This window comes from Mixophyes fleayi, chromosome 1 (genome assembly GCF_038048845.1).
Source record: "Mixophyes fleayi isolate aMixFle1 chromosome 1, aMixFle1.hap1, whole genome shotgun sequence".
In the NCBI taxonomy this organism is placed as follows: Eukaryota; Metazoa; Chordata; class Amphibia; order Anura; family Limnodynastidae; genus Mixophyes; species Mixophyes fleayi.
In genome coordinates this window covers 333,390,345-333,410,898 of record NC_134402.1, presented here as the reverse complement: position 1 = coordinate 333,410,898, position 20,554 = coordinate 333,390,345, and the positions used below count along the sequence as shown (strand labels likewise).

The 20,554-nt window shown below is 39.6% G+C and overlaps 1 protein-coding gene across 1 annotated transcript in view; it reads left to right on the top strand.

Annotated features, from left to right (window-relative positions):
* The window catches only part of PRODH (proline dehydrogenase 1), a 99,526-nt gene that overhangs the window by 54,787 nt on the left and 24,185 nt on the right, over nt 1-20,554 (top strand). Inside the window, exons 8-10 of the mRNA XM_075214747.1 lie at nt 6,758-6,839; nt 8,942-9,034; nt 14,485-14,631. Coding sequence (XP_075070848.1) covers nt 6,758-6,839; nt 8,942-9,034; nt 14,485-14,631 — 322 coding nt within the window. The remainder of the gene's footprint in view (nt 1-6,757; nt 6,840-8,941; nt 9,035-14,484; nt 14,632-20,554) is intronic.

Sequence of the window (20,554 nt, the reverse complement as noted above, 5' to 3'; positions counted from 1 at the left end):
ACCCAATCGTTAAAGGGTGTTGGATCAATTTGCAACGTAGAGAGAATGTCAGGGTTTGCCTGGCGCACTTAGCTTCAGTTCATCTGGATATGGAACCTGCTCCTAGTGGTAATTGGCTGAGGCATTGTGATAGTTCTCCTGTAACTAAATTTCATTTTATGGCGGTTTTCCAGAAATGTATAATTAAGCTTCGTTTGAAGGTAGCTGATTACAGTACTCGCTCTTTTAGGATAGGTGCTGCTACTGTGGCAGTCTCAGAGAGCTTTGGGCAGGTGGAAATTGATTTGTTTTTAAGAGCTATATCAGGCCGTCTGCAGCACCTTAGGACTTTGTTCTGCTACGTTTGAGGCTGACCATTACATACATTGTTTAACTTGCTCAAAGGAGACTGGAGGGATTTGTCTATTTTTTTCCTCTGAAAGGGGGCTTGGTTTGCTTGTGGCTCTGAGGTTTTGCGATTTTCATCCTGTGTGTGCATGCACTGACTATGTTTTGCTATATTTGTTCTTTATTTGTTCATACGTTGCTTTGGCTTTCTGTTTATGTCTTATTTACCTCCATGTTTCAGGTTCATGATGGAACGTCCGGACAATGTGTCTGGTGGGCCATTCCTTTATTTTTTTGGCCAGTAAGAGCGGTTCAGCTCACAGCTTGAGCATTTTCCCATAATCCGTTGGTTGGGTTTAAAGGAGTTTCGTTGGGCTTCCCTTTTGGATATTCTTTTTGCTAATGAGGTCAAATTTGAGCGTCCTGGTATATTAGTCCTTCAGTTCGGGGTAATGACCTGGGTAAATTTAATGGATTGGACCTCACTGAGCACTTTAAGTCAGATGTTACGGTAATTAGATCCTGTTGGCCCTTAGTCCATTTAGTATGGACAGAGATTATTCCTAGGTTACATTGGAGAGGTGTTGATAATTCGATTGGTCTCGTCAAGGCTTGTTTTTACCTTAATAGAGCCATTGGGAAGTTTTTTTTATAGGTTTAGGCTGTTCAGTGATTAGTTTTCCGGCCATTAGAATTAAATTGCTACAATTCTATAATGGATGGGGTTCATTTGTCTGAGGAATGTTTGGCATATTTCATTGAGCACATTTTTTGGCTTCTTGTTGGGCTTTGAGAGGTCACGGTGGTGGTGGGCTTTGGTTCCTGGAGTGGCGGAAAGTAGTCCAATCAGCAGCCATAATTACACATTTGAGTGGCGGTTGGGCACTCTCCCTTAACAGGGAGGTTCTGTTAGTTCTACTACCCCCTGGGGAGTTAATGGGCACCGCCTGGCCGGGCGGGCCTCAGCTTGTGAGCCAAAATGGGGTATAGTTGGGCTCTACTGCCCAGAAGTGTTCAATATTTTAGTTCAATAATTTACAGTTTATGGATATGGCAGAAGGCTGAATTGGTCTTTCTTTAATTTGCCACCACTTCAGTTCAGTTTAATTTTTAATGAAATGTGTGATCTATTAATTTGTCAATCAAGTGTCTTGTGTCTTTATTTTATGGAGGTAGGATAACCCTTGGTAAGTGAAATAAGGTAAAAGCTGAAGCGTATCAAACGCTAGGCGGCTTATACAAAATAGTGTTCTTATCCTAGTGAAACGCACTTTAAAAATGACGTAATACGGTAGTCTGGAGGTTGTCATGGAGGCACATCTGATAAGTGTGCCACTAATTGGACAGCTCTAATCAAGTATGTTAAATGAAGTGTGCAATTATGTCACCCCAACCTTTCTAACGGATGCAAGACATAGCAGATTGCCACTGGCAATAAATATGACTGTGTCACATAATTAGGGTCACATGGCATTTCTGTTTATCAATCTTGCAGTAGCAATTTGGCATATTTTAAATACATATACAATATAGACAAGGAGACAGTGCTGTATTGTTTGTCAAATGTTACCCTCAGTGAAGCACTTACAATTGATAAATATTTCAGAAGCTTATCTGATAGAGAGGGCTTCACCATCAGTCTGTACTTCCAGGAACAAGCCTAGAAATAATGTAAGAGTTTTTAAGCTTTGCATTAAAAATTTTCATGTCTTAAAAGTACTGTTTTGTCTGTGTTGTAGTGTACTACCTATATTATTTGTGTACTTTTTTGCTTTGTCCTGTTATACCATGTTTTACTGTATTCTATATTCATGGTGCTGCAGAGCCCTTGTCCCTAATAATGGTGAAATTGATTATTTTGCCTATTTTAACATTCTTAAATACATACATTTAAGTACCTGAAAAAGTTTTTCCTCATGTTGTTGGCATGCCAATATTTAATTGTGTTTTGACTTATCAAATTAAATATTTTTTGGTGCATTTAAGTAGCATCAAAACACCTTTTTATATTAAGTTGTCTGCTCATGTGAGGTAGGCTGGAATAGAACGGAATGCTCATAGTAACAAAGACCATTTCAGTAAATATGTGGTCATCTTGTGTGAGGCAGTGACCACTGTCAATTTGTGCAAATGCAGGCAGGCCTGTGTGTGACTGGGCCATTTTAATGACTTGAAGATGAGAAAGGAGGCAAGCAGGAAGTCACAGACTGTGATGTTTGGTGACTCTTCTCCCTGCTTCACCAAACTCTGAGTATTGGTGATCAAACTGATGGAAAAAGATTTCATATAGAGGTGCTTTTGACACCACAACGCTAATTCATTAAATATATTTAATGTTTTGCAAACACTTTTTTATTGTCAATATTTTCCACTGATAAGGAAGTGTTTTACCATGTGTGTTAATTTAAAAAATGACGGTGTGGAAATCCTATACTATGTCATGCTAAATACTTGTTCTAGGAATCCTTATTCTTAGTACTTTATCTCTCCTTTCTAATGCCAGTGATATTCAATGCACAGAACAGATAGACTGAATTGAAAATCATTCTCCGTGTTACAAAAAAAAAAATCAATTCTGTCTATGTAGCTTCAAGAAAAATACGAATAAAGTTTCTTACAAAAGTTTATTTATGTTTCTAAAACTTATTCAACCCAGAAAATCTTTTTATTAAGACACTATTGTGATTATTCTCTGAGTATAACAGCTCAAATATACTTACTAAAATGTAACATTAGCCACTGTTGTTCACAAGTCATTCTGAGTAGCGCACAATGCCTTTCCTCCATCTGCTTTGTTGTTACATTATGTCACCTTTTAAGAGATTAGGTGCTTGAGAAAACACTCTGATAGAAAATTGTGTGAATAAAGTAGCTCTTTCTATTTGTCCTCTCTAAACATAATAGTCCTCCTGGCTGAGTGAAAGGATTGCAAAATATGATGTAACTTGTACAGTCTAGAAAATCTTTCTCAATGTAGTCATATTATTGAAGTGCGTTTGACTTTGCTCAGAGAGCACCTTTTACATGTCTGCTATGTCTGTATGTCTCCCAGCTGGTGAGAATAGAACAAACACTGCGCCGCCAACCAGTAATTGGAATGTTTACAGCGCATATAATCACAAGTGGACAGGTCACTGCCTCCCACAAGATCAGCACACATCTCCTGAAATAGTGTGTTAGTGAGCATAGCTTCTACCTTTCCCAATTAAGATGGGACAGACCTGATTTGAGGGGACTATCCTATGGCAGTTGGTAGATGTGCCACTACAATGGCAAAGGGTGATTTAGGGCAGGGGAATGGGACTAGGAGTGACTTAGCGCTGGACATGCCTAACATGTGGCAACGCCCCATGTAGTGTAACCACACCTTGTGCATGCACACACTGTCTTGATTATAAACAACTTAAATTTGGCGGTATGTGACAGGGCTGCCTGTAAAACTACAGGTACACACTACAGGTTTTGTAGCCAATTATTGGGCCAAACATCTGATAAACAACAGTTTTGGACTGATATTACATTAGTGTGTGCACTAGCACGATGAATGACCATGGTTCCAAAGCACCGATCGTTATTTTATGTGATTGTTCAGCAGAACATAAAATCTCAGCTATGTATCTCCATAGAGGAGTCATGATCTTATCAGCCGACTGTTATGAAAGTTGAAAAGCAGAGATCTCGGGGTAAATCTTTTAAAACGTGTATAGTGTGAACGCATGAATCAGCATGCGGATCAGGACTTTTTTATTATTTATTTATTTATTTTTCAGTCTTTGGTACAATCGGTGTAGATAAAACGGTGGTTTAGTGGTTAGCACTTTTCTGCCTCACAGCATTGGGGTCATGAGTTCAATTCCAAACCATGGCCTTATCTGTTTAGAGTTTGTATGCTCTGCCTGTGTTTGCGTTGATTTCCTCTCGGAAACATAGGAATTGGTTAATTGGCTGCTATTAAATTGAGCTTCCTCTGTGTGTGTATATTAGGGAATTTAGACTATAAGCTCCAATGGGACAGGGACTGATGTGAGCGCGTTTTCTGAACAGCGCTAGTGGCGCTATATAAATAGCTGATGATGATCACACATTGGTGAAACATTTCTGTAGTGTATACCCAGCCTAATTGATGCAGTGTGAAAAAGGGCTTAGAATAGAGCAGGGTTCACAATAGAACACTGTGGTGTCTAATACCCCATTCATACTGCACCAAAAACCCGTGTTTTTGCAGAGGCACGCTGAAAAACCCGGGTCTTGGTGCAGTATGAATAGTCCAACCACAAAATCCCGGGTCTAAAATCCCGGGACTTAGACCCGGGATTTTGCGAGGGGTAATTCCCGTGTTGGACCCCGCTAGCCTGCAGTATGAATGGTGCAACCCGTGTAATTCCCGGGTCTCACCATTCATACTGTAAAAAAAATAATTGTGAAGTAAAAAAAAAAGGATTTTAATAAAAAATACATAAGAAATGTTTACTTAACCTATTTTCAGCCAGCGGCGTCTCCGGTGCGTTGCAGGCTGTCAGGGGGACCTCTGGGTACTAAAATGACGTAATTTCTAATGGACTAGAAATGACGTCATTTTAGTACCCAGAGGTCCCCCTGACAGCCTGCAACGCACCGGAGACACCGCTGGCTGAAAATAGGTTAAGTAAACATTTCTTATGTATTTTTTTTTAATTAAAATCTTTTTTAACACTTTTTTATTTTTCTAAAACCCGGGTCGGACAGGTGCAGTATGAACCCGCCCGACCCGGGAATCTTGTTATCTTTACTGCCCTGTGCCCCGGGTTAACTACCCGGGATATTGCCGGGGCGGCAGTATGAAAGTGGTATAACACACCTGAATGATAACTTGTTAAAGGAATGATTGCATAAACCGTTAAATCTACAACTTAAAGCAAATGTGAAGTTGCTTACAAGACATAAAATAATGTTTTAATGCCATGACTAACATGAAGGGTGTACCAGGGACAGATTTTCAAATTGGAATGATCTCTATAATTTAGGTCAGGCCTGGTCAACATGTAGCCCTCCACGTATTGTGAAACTACAACTGCCAGGGTGCCTTGCAAGCAATCTGGTTGTATCTGCTGGTATAACTTGATGGGGTTTGTAGTTTCACAACACATAGAAACATAGAATTTGATGGCATTTAAGAACCACTTGGCCAAATAGTCTGCCCATTTTTTAACCAATGGTAACCTCAAACCCTATTTGGTCCTTAGTTCTTTGTAAGGCTATCCTTATGTCTTTTTTTCCCTACCACCTATAATTTTTCCTCAAATTTCCTCTGGCCTTGTGTTCTAATACTTCTCTTCTGTCCAATAATGTTTCCATCCTGTACCTTGTTCAATTCCTTGATATGTTTGAAAGTTTCTATATTGTTCCCCTGTTCCCTCCTCTGCTCTAAACTATACATATTAAGATCTTTTAGTCTTTCCGGGTAAGTTTTGTGCTGTAGCCCATGCACCATTTTAGTTGCCCTTCTTTGTACAGTTTCTAATGTTTTATATCCTTCTGGAGATATGGCCTCCAGAATTGAACACAGTATTCTAGATGGGACCATACCAATGATCTATACAGTGACATTACTTTTTTATTTATGCCACTGATTCCTCTTCCTATGCAACCAAGCATCTGACTTTCCTTTCTTATTGGTTTACATTGCTCAAACATCTGGAGAGTCAGAGATTGACCAGGCCTGATTTAGTGTATGTAATTAAGAAAATTTGATAAAATTAGATAAAGAAAAAAAATACTAGCATTAAATCAATATTATTTAATCTTTTTAGATGTGTTCTCTAAATTGTAATAGGAATTGCTTTTGAATTCCTTGATATGTACTCTAAACTTTTTTTTTAACAAAAATGGTTCCTACAATTGAAACTTGGGACCAACGAAACTGTATTTTTTATTATTAACATAACCAGCCATACTACGGTTTATGGAATGCACTGCTCGTACAATATATTAAAACCAAAAACATACTGGCCCGTATTTTAAATGCTTGTAAACCTTGTAATTTTGTATATTAGTAATCATTGGTAACAAGTTAATGCATATAATATTGATATTCAAAAAGATTCAGTACATTTGGGGTTTAAACTTTAACACCACTGAATCTAGATGTTAATTAAATTAAAAAGTATGCCCAGAGCTTGTAAGTCATTTGTATGCTGTTTGTCTATTCATTCAGCGCTGGCTATTGGATATAAATCCCCAGCATTGTAGCAATAAAAGTCCCATATCTAATGCAGCAATAATGCAGTAATAGTGCAAGATCACCCAACACAACCGTACGCAGTGATTGAATTAGGCTTATTGGATATCTGCCAAAACTGTGAAGTCCCCACATCCTACACCTCACATCAAATATTGAGTGTATAAAACAAAACAGTTGCTGTATTATCTAACCTGACTATGTAATTTTTAGTACTGTGGATTTGCTGGACTGGAACAGTTTGATTGACAGCAGAACCAAGCTTTCCAAACTTCTCTTGGTGCCAAATTTGCAGGTATTTTAATTTTAAAATATATTTTATTTCTAAAGTGCCAACACATTCTCCAATGCTGTAAAGTGGAAAGACAAATATTACATAAAATACAGCAGCAATACTTAAGATAAATAGTTCAGTCTGCGTTCTTTTCACAAGAGCTAACAATCTAATAAAGGAAACTGATATGGTAAGCAAGTGTTTTAAGCAATAGTCAACAACTTATGAACACAGGGCTGTAAAACTGTTAAGTGGATCAGGCCTTTGTCCTGATTCCAGGGCACTCGGGTTATGTGCCCCTAGAATGTTGCGCAGCGCTGAAGGGTTGTTTTAAGGGAAAGGAATGGTGCTTTCTGTTCTCAGCAGACAACTCTGCAAACTAGAAGTGTGTGCAGAGAGGCAAAAAAGTTTAGGACAAAACCTGATCTCTACTAGTTAAATAAATCCTTTAGCAGAGTAGAAATGCACCGTTCTACACAGCAAAGAACGCTCCTAAAAGTTCACCCTCCACCCCAATCCCTTTATCTCATTTCAATAATCTTGCTCCACAAAATGGAATATCATTTTTGCAAAACTGACCAACATCTCCCATCGGCTTTTGCTCAAATTGAGGCACCGTAGTAAAGTCAAATTTGCACTGTGGCTCGAAAATGTTGTGCTTTGTAAATGTCTACTGTCTTTTCTGTAATGGCAATATGGCTGCAGCTCACATTTGTGCACAGGAATAAATCTCCAGTTGTATGTGCTAAATATTATTGCTCTGATATGAGAACAGGAGGTGGAAATATTAACACTGAATGGACTATTTTATGCCAATTTTGTCCTATGTTGAACAGAAAATATACTTACAATTGTGGCTGTTTGTCAAAAACTAAATAGAAAAAACTAACCAGCTTTGACGATCTACCATTTACAGTGACATGGGCTTCTCAGCTCATTTTACATTTTATCTGCTGCAAAAACCCTGGGCCCTATTATCTGTATTGTCTTATGCTCAGGTTAGCCTTCTTATATATTCATCCGCGCTATTACTCTCCCCACCATAGAGAGCGTTTTCTTCTAATACCACTATCCTCTGTTGTGTGTGTTTTTCCTTCCGATGTGCTTCTGCTGCCCTACAGCTTCAGAGTTGTATCATTTTTTTTGAGCATATTTCTAATAAAATGTTTTATAGTAAGATATGAGGGGGAAAAATCTTATGGGATTTTTCACCTGCACGACTCATGAAATTCTAGGCTTTGGCTTATTATCAGCATGCTAAAGAATCAAACAACTTTTGAGAAAGCCTTTGCAATATGTAATGAAACTCTGCCACCATTTGGCCTTTCGCAGAACTGCAGGAGGTTTCCTCTGAGAACACTTAAACGTTCTCTTGCCTCTTTGTTATCTTCTATTCTATTTGTCATGACCCTCATTCTTGTAATTCATCGTCATGATATCTTCACCTTGATGATGATTATTCAATCATGAATAGTGACGCTGACCTTATAATATTGTATAGGTTTTATATCTCTGCCGGGGCAGGCTAATTTAAATCTGTTCCTACTAGCTAGTTGCAGCAAGATTTCCTCTTTTATAGCATGTCTCTGGAATTTAATAGCATATTGCTTCTATTATTCTTCTCTTAATAGAAGTATAAATTGATAGCATTTTAATGCTCAGTTTGACACTTTTAATGCACACCGTGCACTCATTATTTCGCAGAAATGTTGCCTATTGCAGTTTTTTGTTTTATTTTTTTATTGTATCTCTTCCAAAACTACTAACCTTTGCCCATCAACAAGAAATTAACTATAAATAAACAAGTGTCCTTTTTATATGCAGTAAGGCAGAAGAGTTGTATGGGAGAATAAACTCATTTTTGTGCTGATTTGTACCAAGTCAGTAGGGATGTATTTGCATAAATTAGGCAGATTTTTATTCACACCTGAATAAATTTGCAGTGGATGAATAAATCGAACTGACATACTTATGTTTAGAGTGTTCTGCGGGCAATACAAAAATGTTTTAAAATTAAAAAGAAACGAATCAGAATGTTTATTACTGTGAATACCTATGTACAGGTAGTCATTCATATTCCAAATCGCATTTAACCTGCAATGAGGCTAATTGTACATTTTCAGAGTGGCCAGTTAGAACCCCTCCTGTCCAGATTCACAGAGGAAGAGGACCTACAGATGAAGAGAATGTTGCAGAGAATGGATATTCTTGCAAAGGTCAGGAACATTATTCCTATCTGGTTTTCTTGACAAGCTGTATATTTCTTGCAGTACATGTCAGGTTTCAATGTATAACCCATCACAAAGGAGGTAAATGGCAATGATAAAACACAGTGCTGAAGAATTAAACATTAATGCAATAAGTACACTAAAGTCTATTCAGAGCTGTTGGAAATTGACATGTCTTGATACTCTCATAATAATGTCTGGAGTAAGTGCTTGACGAGCATTAATACTTTCTAATGGGAGGACAGACTGCATAATTGTGATATATATGTGCAGTCATAGAAATATAATTGCAAAGAAATACAGCAAAACAGCTTTTTCCATAACTTCTAACCACAGTTGTTTAAACACATTACTATGCATAGCAAACATAACTATATATGGTGAAGTAAGCTTGCCCTACTACTTCTTTTACAAAAATAGTTTTACTAACTTCATGAGGTGGACCATATGCAATTTGGAGACATTTCATTTTATTGGTTACTGTTTGTTTTGTCATTTGGAGGTTTTCGGGGTTTGTTTTTTTTGGAGGAGGGGGGGGGGGGGGGTTCGGAGTCTACATCATCATTTCTAAGATTGACTATACACAGGCTTTGACCACTAGCCCCTAGTGTTATTTGGATAACTTTTGCAGCATGTAGAAACAGTTTATAGTTAGAAGCACTTTAATTTTCTCAAATAAACTAATGTAAATAGACATAGGACAATTGAAATAAGGGCAAGCTGTTATGTTTCCTAACTCCAGACTTAAAGCAGGGGGAATTTCAAATGTTATGGCATCATGACTGAATGGAGACAATCCTCACAACACATCCACTGCAGCAAGTTATATATGTAGGGTCTTTCTTTGTGGAGGCCAGTGCCGGACTGGTGCATGAAGGGCCCACAAAATAGTCTGTGTGTCACCATGAAGGGGCGTGGACAGCCCCCAGAAACGTGTGGACAGCCCTAGAGGGGACGAAAGAATCAAAGAATTACTGACCCGGTCACGTTACCTCAGTGATTCCTCTTTCCTTTACAGTACAATGTTAGAAGGAAAGGACAATGTACAGAATGTCCTGCTCTCTCCTACCTGTTGTTGCAGCTTTCATTATCTGTTGCTGCTTATGTCTTAAGCTTAGTTGCTGCTTGCCTGGATCCTGGAATGTTGGGGCCCTGCTTGGAAAAAGGGATTGTTATACAGAAATCTGAGCAATGGCTAAACTTTTTAGGCATCCCTCCCCCATACCATCCCAGAATTTAAGTCAATAGCACCCACATTTTAATATTTAGGCATCCCTACCTGCAATAAGCCCTAAAGTTAAATTAAGAAAATTAACATTTGTTAAATATCCCTGTCCCCTACTACCCCAACATTAAAATTAGTATTCTTATTTAATAAATATCCTTCCTTCTCCACAAACTCTGGCCCACATTTTATTATTAGTCCAAACCACCCCAGTATTAAATAAATTGTCCCAACACACCACCATAACAGCTACCACTATGAACTCACTCCCATACTATAAAATCAAACCGCCCCCACCATCGCCCCACCAAGTAAGTCATATCTCCCAGCAACTGTTAAATGACTAGTCCTCACCGTCCCCATTAAAAGAATAGCCCATGCACTCCCACCCACATTAAAGAGCCCTCCCTTCCCACACACTTTTCTTCTTATCTGTATCCCAAATGCTGTACAGGACAAAACAATAGGGCCAGTGGTTATTGCTGATTGAAATAAAGGTATAGTTATATTCTATATGGGAATTTAGAGGATAGGGTAATTGGCACTCATCACTTTTCCCTAAAAATGCATTTCTCCATTTAGCCATATCTCAATCACAGTGCTGGCAACATCATCCCATTCAAACATTGTCCCTTATTCTGCAGCTTTTGTTCACTCAACATCATTTTCTTCCAACACCTTCAGAAGCTCCTCCGCTTTTGCTCGCAGCTGTCACTGTCAGAGATGCATAATGCCACTCAATGCCCTCAGTTAATGGGGCACACCAGAGATTTCCCCGGTGGGCCAGTCTGACCCTGATGAAAGCGTGGCCCATTTTCAAAGTGAGTCTCAGTGAGCAGCACAGAACAAACGGGTCTCTACTGGACTACCCCCACCATATGGATGGTGGTTACTTATAGCGTGAAAACTTTTTTCTTTTCTTTTTTTTAAGTGGAATTTTCTTTTAATTAAGACTCGCCTTAAACTCCAGTGAGCTTTATCTTGGAATAAAAAAAGAGTTTAAATTAGAGTTGTTTCACAAGTGATAGTAAGCAGTATTTTTAGGTGACATTTTTACTTTTAGCGTTCTGTATTCTGTGGAACTGTAAGCTGTCAAAACATTATGCAAAGTAGCTGCCTGAATGGTATAACCATACTTGCCAACTCTCCCTGAATGTCAGGGAGACTCCCTGAAATAGGGGTGATCTCCCTCACTCCCTGAAGAGTCTGTCATTCTCCCTGATGCTGAGCCAGTACAAGACGTGGTTGGCTTCGCCATCTGTGGCATGATGACACAGTTCAGAAATTGTTTCCTATGTCCATGTATTGATGCCTATGGAGGTGGCCATTTTCATGGATACCAAGATTTAATTAAAGAATGACAGGTAAGACAACATGACATCAGTAACGGAGACAGAAATGTAAAAGACACTTCAGTCTCTAGAGACTCAATAGCTGCTTTTCTTTAACGCATAGTTGCCTACTCTCCCGGAATGTCCGGACCTCCCGAGAGAGCAGGGCAACCTCCCGGTTCTCGCCCCGCCATAGATAAGTGGCAGACGGGGGGGGGCGGGACTTAATGAAGCAAATATCGTGTCCTCTTAGCCCATCGTTTAAGGGGGGGGCAAAATGACGCAATTCATCAAGCCCTGCCCACTGCATGCCCACCTCCCCTGGGATCTCCCTGAAGCCAACGAGGAAAAGTTGGCAAGTATGTGCATAACTATCAACATTTTGCTAAGGGGCCCACTGTAAGTGAGCATCAATAAGCAGGATAAAGATGTGCACAAGTGCTTTATACACAAATAGATGCCGTTTCTTATCTTAAAAGAAAAAAAAGCTGCATCTGGGTATTTTTCAAGTTTCTTAAATCAGCCTCACAGTTTTCACACTTTATTTTTTGTTGATCAAATTAGGTATGCTGGAGACTGGATACAAAATGGCTTTGGCTGTATTATTTATACTTATACTGCAGTATCGACCACTCTTACAGATAACAATTCAGCTTTATGAAATACCTCAAGGTGATAAAGGAGCCAGTACCACCATATCAGGGGCTGTGATTGTTTGGGACATGTTTCTACTTTTGATCTTTTATGAGTGTCATAGAGGCAGCATACATAATTATTGTTATTATTAACATTTATATAGTGCCAGTATACTCCAGCACTTTACAATAATACATAATAATAATGTGCATAATACATAATTTATAACCAAACTGTAACACATACTTTGTCATCTCCAGTCTTGTTATTAGAACATAAACAACTTCAAAGCAATAATTCCCTAACCATATTTCTTTGAAAATGTACCAAAGGTTTGTTGAAGCTGGTGCATACCATACTGTAACCTATTTGGTATAGACTGCATTTGACTATGTATAAAGATGTTCTTTGTTCTTAATGGCTTTGCATTCGCAAATCTATAGATCTGAAGTAACCTAGCTGGTCAAGAGCTGGCACAGAATGACTTTCAGAGTCTCATTAATATTTAGATCCAGCATTCCTAAGATGAGCTGTAAACATGGCTCAGATGGTGCAGTAAATCAATGCCACTATATTTCAAACATCTAAAAGGGTAGGAACAGCCCTTCAAAATGCCAGCTAGATCAGGAAGTCTTTGAAATCCCTTTAATAAGCACTAATTTAAATAAATGTATGAATGCTGAAATGTAATCTTTCATAATGAAATGCAAACAAACGTATGCTTTTGACCTTTTGAAGAAAAACTTTGTCAGCCACTTGTTTGTGACATAGGTTATCAGCAGCCCTAAAGAATCGTTTAAAGCTTCTTAAAAACAAATTGATTAGGATGGTGTACCTTATTGCAAGATGAAAGATACTTATTGTCTCATTACAACATAATTGCTGCTTCAATTTCTCTAAACAAATTGGCATTCAGTCCTTATCAACAATAAGCTCGTTTTTATTACTGAAAAAAGGAGCACAGGGCAGGGCTTTGTTGCCTGTTATTTGTGAGCATTCAACGTTTTGCTTGTTATACCATGCCATTGGGTACTATGAGATGAAGCGCCTGCACAATATTCCACTTACCATTGAGGAAGAACATTTAGTACAATGCAGATACTGTACCTCCCAACTTTGGATCTTCCTTTTTAAAATGCAACCGGTCACTGACTCATAGGTGTCACATAATTAAAAGAAACCGTTTTCCTTCAGGTCCACTCTGTAGTCTTCCTGCTTTACTATTGGTGGAGATTAGGGTGTGTCCTTTTCGTACATAACGGCCCATGAGGCCAAATAATAAATACATAGAAAAAAAAAATGCCCACCACCAGTACTAGATTCCTTAGGGGAGAGAGATCGAGCCTGCAAAAACCAAAATGCATTAAACCCCCAGTTTGTGCATTTTGCTTGAAAAAGGGAGATATATCCTCCAGGAACATCATGCTGTATGTAGTATTGTTGCTGAAAGCCATGCTACAATAAAGGAGCTTGTTTTTTTTATATACCTTGCTGGCATTATTTTATTTTCTCCAGAAAAGGTTTAAGCCCTTTGTTCCACACCAATTTGTGTTTATCCCCCACCCCCTAAAAAAGCATTATAAATGCATTTTATCTGCTAACTCTTTAAAGTTAACACTAATATTGATAAACTTTGCTAAGGTTGTTTTAGACATTTTTATTTTATTTTATTTTTTAAAAGAAAATGCCTTTTGAATTGATAAATGTTGCCTAAGGGGTGTTTTTTTTTTTAGACAATGTTCATTTATTGACTTGTGCCCTACTGCATATTTCACTAAATATCTTGCCTTATCTCCTTTTGTACCGATATGCCTGCCAAGCAGAATTTTTAATTTTCATTGAACTTGGACATATGAAACATAAGCTGCTATGCTCTTTCTACTGGATTTAATTATATCCACAGAGAGCAGTAACTCTGTTTAGCTGGTATACAGGCCATGCATATGCTATGATGTATAATGGTCTTGATTATATGGCGGGAGTAAAATATGTAACAATGCATGGAAACAGGCCATTTATATATCATAGCTATAGATTCCAGCATGGCCTGTATACCAGCTATACACAGTTGCCAATTGACAATGCTCTTGGACCCATATATAATAATGTAAGGAGGAGAAATTTTTAAGTTTGTGAAACATTTTGCTCATTGTCTCTTAGCCATGTGTCTTTCCTTTCATTTGGATGACAGTCAATGTCTTTTTTTTTTTTTTTTATGTACATTATATTATTTCTTTTCCATCTAGAAAGCCTTAGAAACAGATGTTCGTTTGATGGTCGATGCAGAACAGACCTATTTCCAGCCTGCAATCAGCCGTCTGACATTGGAAATGCAGCGTAAATTTAACAAGGGCAATCCCATTATCTTCAACACATACCAGTGCTACTTAAAGGTGAGAGGCTGTGCAACAAGGATGATTAATGCTCAGCACAAGGCACTGTACACGAAACAATGTACCTTGGAATTTACAAGCTGCCATACACACAGATTGTTTTGATGCAAATTGCAGAATATATTTAGATGTCTGATCAAACTACATGTTTACATTGACAGTATGACTACCACTAGATTTGTTTTTGTCTCTTTTTATATTACACTCGTACCCAGTGTAATCCCTGACAAACATCTGCAGTGAATAGTGCTGCAGATGGAAACATATTTCTTAGTGTTAACCTATTTATACCAGTGGCTTATAAAATACCAATGTATTGATTCGGAATGTACATATTGGATTTCATTTCATACACTGATAACATTGTAGGTACTATCAAGAGTGAAAAAAATCCTTTGAATGAGTCCAACGACATGTTTTCAAAGCATTACTATATAGTGATGGTGTACAACGTATATCTGTGTATATGCATGCTTTCTTCAGGGCCACGTGATATACACAATTTACAGGTATTAAATCTCCTCATCATTGTTGATTTATAAGGCTCTATAGATTCCACAGCACCAGAATTACAGCATATTAAAACATGCAACGTTAAAAGATTGCACAAAGTTCCGGTTTCGCCGCGGGACTTCCGGTCGGACGGAATTGAGCGGGGTCGGCATCTCTGCATTGGGGCTTACACTAAAAGAATAAAGCGCCCACCTTCTCAAGGCAACCATCGCCTCGTTGTGGGATCCTTCCGCTGATAGAAGCAAAGTGCAGCCCTCTGACCACTCAATCAAGAGAAACACAGCCACTTGCAAAATCCGGCTCCTCTGCTGACACCTGCTACAGGCTCACAACTCAAGCATTCAGCTAGATCTGTATCAAGACAGGTCAGTGTTTCTCCCCCTGCGGGCCCAGCTAGTTATCCCCGGTGAGCTCGGGACTACTGTACCACTATAGGACCCAAGGTGACATCTGGCATATTCTTCCCTAAGTCATTCTGGTATTGCATAACGTGGCCCTTCGAAGTGATCTACTAAATGCTGCAAAGTAGTTGCTCCAACACTTTCAGTACCCGGGCTGGAATCTCTCTATAGACCCACGATCAGCCCTATTTGCTGCGGGCTGCCGCCATCTAGTGGTCATATGTTTTATTGCAATGTATTGACTGGGTGACAGCTGTCAGATGACAGTGAATCCAGTTTCAGCTAATATTCGCATGTAAATTACAAGATGTTCTGACCACCGCCCGCATGTGCCCTACTATACGAGATTGAGCACGACTAAATCATGGGATCAAACCTCATGTTGTGTCAATAGTGTAACGTGGAAGGATCACCCGGTAATTAAATGACCACCCTATCTATAACAATTTAGGTCTGGTTACCTCCCTCCAGAGCTTCTGCAAACTTGAGTCTGCATATCTTATTGACACTCCCATTAAACTAAGTGCACTGACAACGTACCCAGATGGCTCCAAGAAGGATCAAAAAGATCAAAAATCTTAATCCGCCTAACACAACTGCGCAACTACCCTTCTTTAGACAAAACAAACCGATCTATGTCCCCCCTTCGGGAAGTGGGGAGTGGACAGGGCGATGCCTCTGAACAGCTGGATATTGCCTCGACATTTACCCCGCCTCCGGAGTCCCCTATTCGTATGACCGATCCCGAGGCACCGATTTCGCTTAAGTCAATGCAATCCTTATTAGCTTCTTTGAAAGCCGACTTATCATCGGAACTGAGAGCCTCCATGAAAGCCATTCAAGCAGAGGTGGCTGCATTAGGTTCCAGGACGGTCCAGCTAGAGAACAAGTCAGAAGAGGTGGTCTCCTCACATAATGAGCTAATTACATCTCATGAACAACTGGAGGCAGAGGTTGCCACCATGAGGGATAAGATGGCGGATATGGAGGACAGATCGCGTCGCAACAACCTCAAAATTCGGGGAATACCAGAGCAGATCTCAAATGCAGATTTACCATCCTTTGCCATAAATCTGTTTCAGAAACTCCTCCCTTCTGCTTCCATATTAGACTTAACCATTGACCGCATACACCAACTCCCTAAAAATAAGAGAGTTCCAGACACCGTTCCCAGAGATACCTTATTATGCATCCACTTCTTCCATATTAAGGAACTTATCCTGCGGGCAGCCAGGGAAGCAGAGGGCACAGATCTCCTACAGGATATTCAAGTGTTCCCCGATTTTTCCCAACACACGGTGGCGAAGCGAAGAGCTTTCCAATCAGTCACTAGAGCTCTAAGAAGTAATGATATTTCCTACAGATGAGGGTTCCCAGTGAAACTATTGATCCACAGACACATCGTACTACATATCATAAACTCAGTCGAGGAAGGGACAAAACTCTTAACATCCTGGAACCTTCCGGTTACACAGTCTGATCCTAAAGCTAGAACCCACATTTCCAACGATTGGTCTACTCAGGGGGGATCGAGACGTAGAGAATCTCCGTCTCGGGAGGAACTCCCTAGTTCGGTTTGAGCTCTTTCTTATTTGGACTGAGACCCAAGTACACATTCTTCCTCTGATAATGAAAATAGTCGGTCAGAGCAATACAAACTCTCCGGGAACTCTTCTCCTTAAAGACAATACAGAAGGATCCGTTGGAGCAAGTACTTACCAAGTCCATCCAACTATTTCTGGGCCCTAGATGAGTATCCTTAAGTTGTATCCAATGACTTTGGAGACTTAGACGAACGGTTCTAGGTCCTTCTACAGTATATTGAGCGGGTTCCTCAGTTGTAAAGTTAGGTTATTGCTCGTTGTTGGATACCCCTCTATATCTATGTATACACGGAGCGGATAATGCCTTTTCCTACAGATACGGTCCACCACATGGATGCAGTACCTTCACGGTATTTAGAGACTGAGCTATAACGGAGAGATGACTCCATGCTGACCCACCTTTCAGATAAGGTTCTACTTGATTCACCTCTGTTCTCACCTATATTTTGTATATTTGTTATATTATTGTTAAGAGGGCGCTTTAATTGAATACAAAGTTGGGATATATAAAATTTGATTACCATTTATATTTCCTCTTACCGGGATAGCTATTTGGGCTTTTTCATATATAGGGAAAGGGATGCTTGTCGCTTACTAAGTGTGTGTGTGTATGTATATATATATATATATATATATATATATATATATATATATATATATATATATATATATATATATATATATATATATATATATATATATATGTACATATATTTATAAATATATGGGGTCTGATATAAATATTCTCTTTCTTGATAATGTAATACATGTTATTTCCTTGTGTTTAGGGAATGTAAAAACGCTATATATTTGCTTGTTATGATATCCATACTTTGAGATAGTTTCTGATGTGTGCTCATATCTCTTTATGTGATTATTCGTCTTTAGACAGGTTACGGTTTGGGCTGTGCATGCGGGCGGTGGTGCCGATTGGCCCAGGCCACGCACCCCAAGTTTGTGATTTTGCCGGTATTTCCCCTCTCCGGCAAAAATGTTAATCCTATATTTGGGATTATTTCTGTTTCCCCACCCCCAGAGGGGATATGTAACCCCCCCTCTTTTGCCCCTCCCCTTACCCATTGGAACACAGCACCTGAAGACAATTGCTTTGACTCAATTAAGAGGCCAGGTCATATTTGACCTCACAGATTGTATATTAGTTGTAATACCTCTAATCCCCCCTTTTAAGTGATGGTTACATTTCTGTCTCAAAATGCTAGAGGACTTAACTCCCCTGCTAAACGTAGACTGACGTTAACATCATTTCACAAAGCGAAAGCTGACATAATAGCAATCCAGGAGACACACTTTGCTGCCAAAGCCCCACCTGTCTTCAGGGACCGGCGTTTCCCTATTTGTTATACTGCGGGGTTGCCATTCTACTCGGCTCTAAGTGTTCTTTTAAACTTTCTACTACAGTGGAAGACAAGATGGGTAGATATCTGATAGTTATAGGACAATTGAATGAGAAATGGATAACTTTAGTGTCACTGTACGCCCCTAACTCCAGACAACTTCACTTCCTGAAAAATATTTTAGCATTGATTGAAAAGGTTTAAAGAGGCAGTTTGGTGATAATGGGTGATTTCAATCTAGTAGTGGAACCCAAATTAGACAGGTCTCTAAAACCAGGATCAAAACAGTCACAATCCTCTACCATCTCGGATATGGCTCTGGGTAGACTTTTGGCCGAATTTGGATTATATGATGTATGGAGAACAGCTAACCCTAAAGTTAGAGATTACACCTACTTCTCTACAGTTCATAATACCTACTCCAGGATTGATCTCATCCTCTCAGACAAATGGTCCTTACAAAATACACATAAAACGCAGATTCTCCCCATGTCGTGGTCTGACCACGCTCCTGTGACGTGGACATGGAAATCTAACCGAATGCCCTTTGCGTTACGGCCATGGCGGTGCCAGAACACCTATTACTCTCGCTTGAGGCAAAATTAGAGATAAAAGATGCTATTCACTCCTTCACACAAACTAATGACCCAGCTGATACCTCGGTCTTTACTTATTGGTGCGCCCTTAAAGCGGTTGTTCGGGGCAGGATTATTCAAGTAGCTTCTAGACTACATAAGGCGAACTTGTTTCTACAGACGAAACTTAAACTATTAGACACTCAGAACAAAACACACCCGTCCAAAGCGCTAAACCTTGAGAGAAAGCAGGTCAAAGCAGAATTACAAAAACTTCTTATGCAGCGTACCCAAATGGCACTATCTAAACTACGCCAAAAATATTATGTAGCGGGTAACAGAGCGAGCGGATTGCTGGCACGTAAACTTAGGGGACTGCAAGCTCAAAATCGTATTAAAACCATTACGACTTCCAAGGGTGCTAAGATTACTAACCCTAAAGCTATTGCAGACTCTCTTGCAGCTTTCTATACAGACTTATATAATTTACATACCGACTCCTCTACCCATCGACCGACAGATCATGATATTGCCACCTTCCTGAGAGATCTCCCCCTACCAACCATATCCCCCCCTCTCAGACAGGAACTGAATACCCCTTGGTCCTTAGATGAGATAGATTGGGTCATTAAACAACTCCCTAAGAATAAGGCACCTGGTCCTGACGGATACAGCAACTCATTCTTCTCCACATTTCAAGATGTACTGTCACCTATACTTCTCCAACTATATGAGGCCGGGACCCACTCTGGTTCCTTCCCTTCTGAGATGTTAGAATCCCATATAGTAGTTATCCCCAAACCTGGAAAAGACCCTACTGATTGCAAGAACTATCGTCCCATAGCCCTTTTAAATTCTGATAATAAAATATTCGCAAAACTGATTGCTAACAGACTCGCTCCTATCACCCCGAAACTGATCCACCCAGATCAGGTGGGCTTCGTGACAGGTAGACAGGGACCTGATAATTCGAGGCGTATACTTCACTTAATAGAACAATGCCATAAGAATAATGATAGCATGTTACTGTTATCCCTGGACGCTGAAAAGGCGTTCGATAGGTTACACTGGTCTTATATGACTCAGGTTCTACACACCTTCGGATTCGCTGGCAACATCTTAAAGGCCATACTATCCCTATACTCAAACCCTTCAGCGCGAGTATATAGTGATGGATTTCTTTCTATAAATTTTTCAATTACTAACAGGACCAGACAGGGCTGCCCCATGTACCCCATAATATATCTGATGGCCATAGAACCGTTGGCGGCACGGATAAGACTGGACCAAAGATGCTCAGGCTTAGAGGTGAAAGGGACATCCCATAAAGTGTGTCTATTCGCTGACGACGTGCTCCTATTTGTGACTAAACCGGAGACCTCGCTGCCAGCGATCCAGGACCTGCTGTTACAGTTTGGGAAAGCCTCCCTTTATAAATTGAATACTTCAAAGACAGAAGTGCTTCCTATAAATGT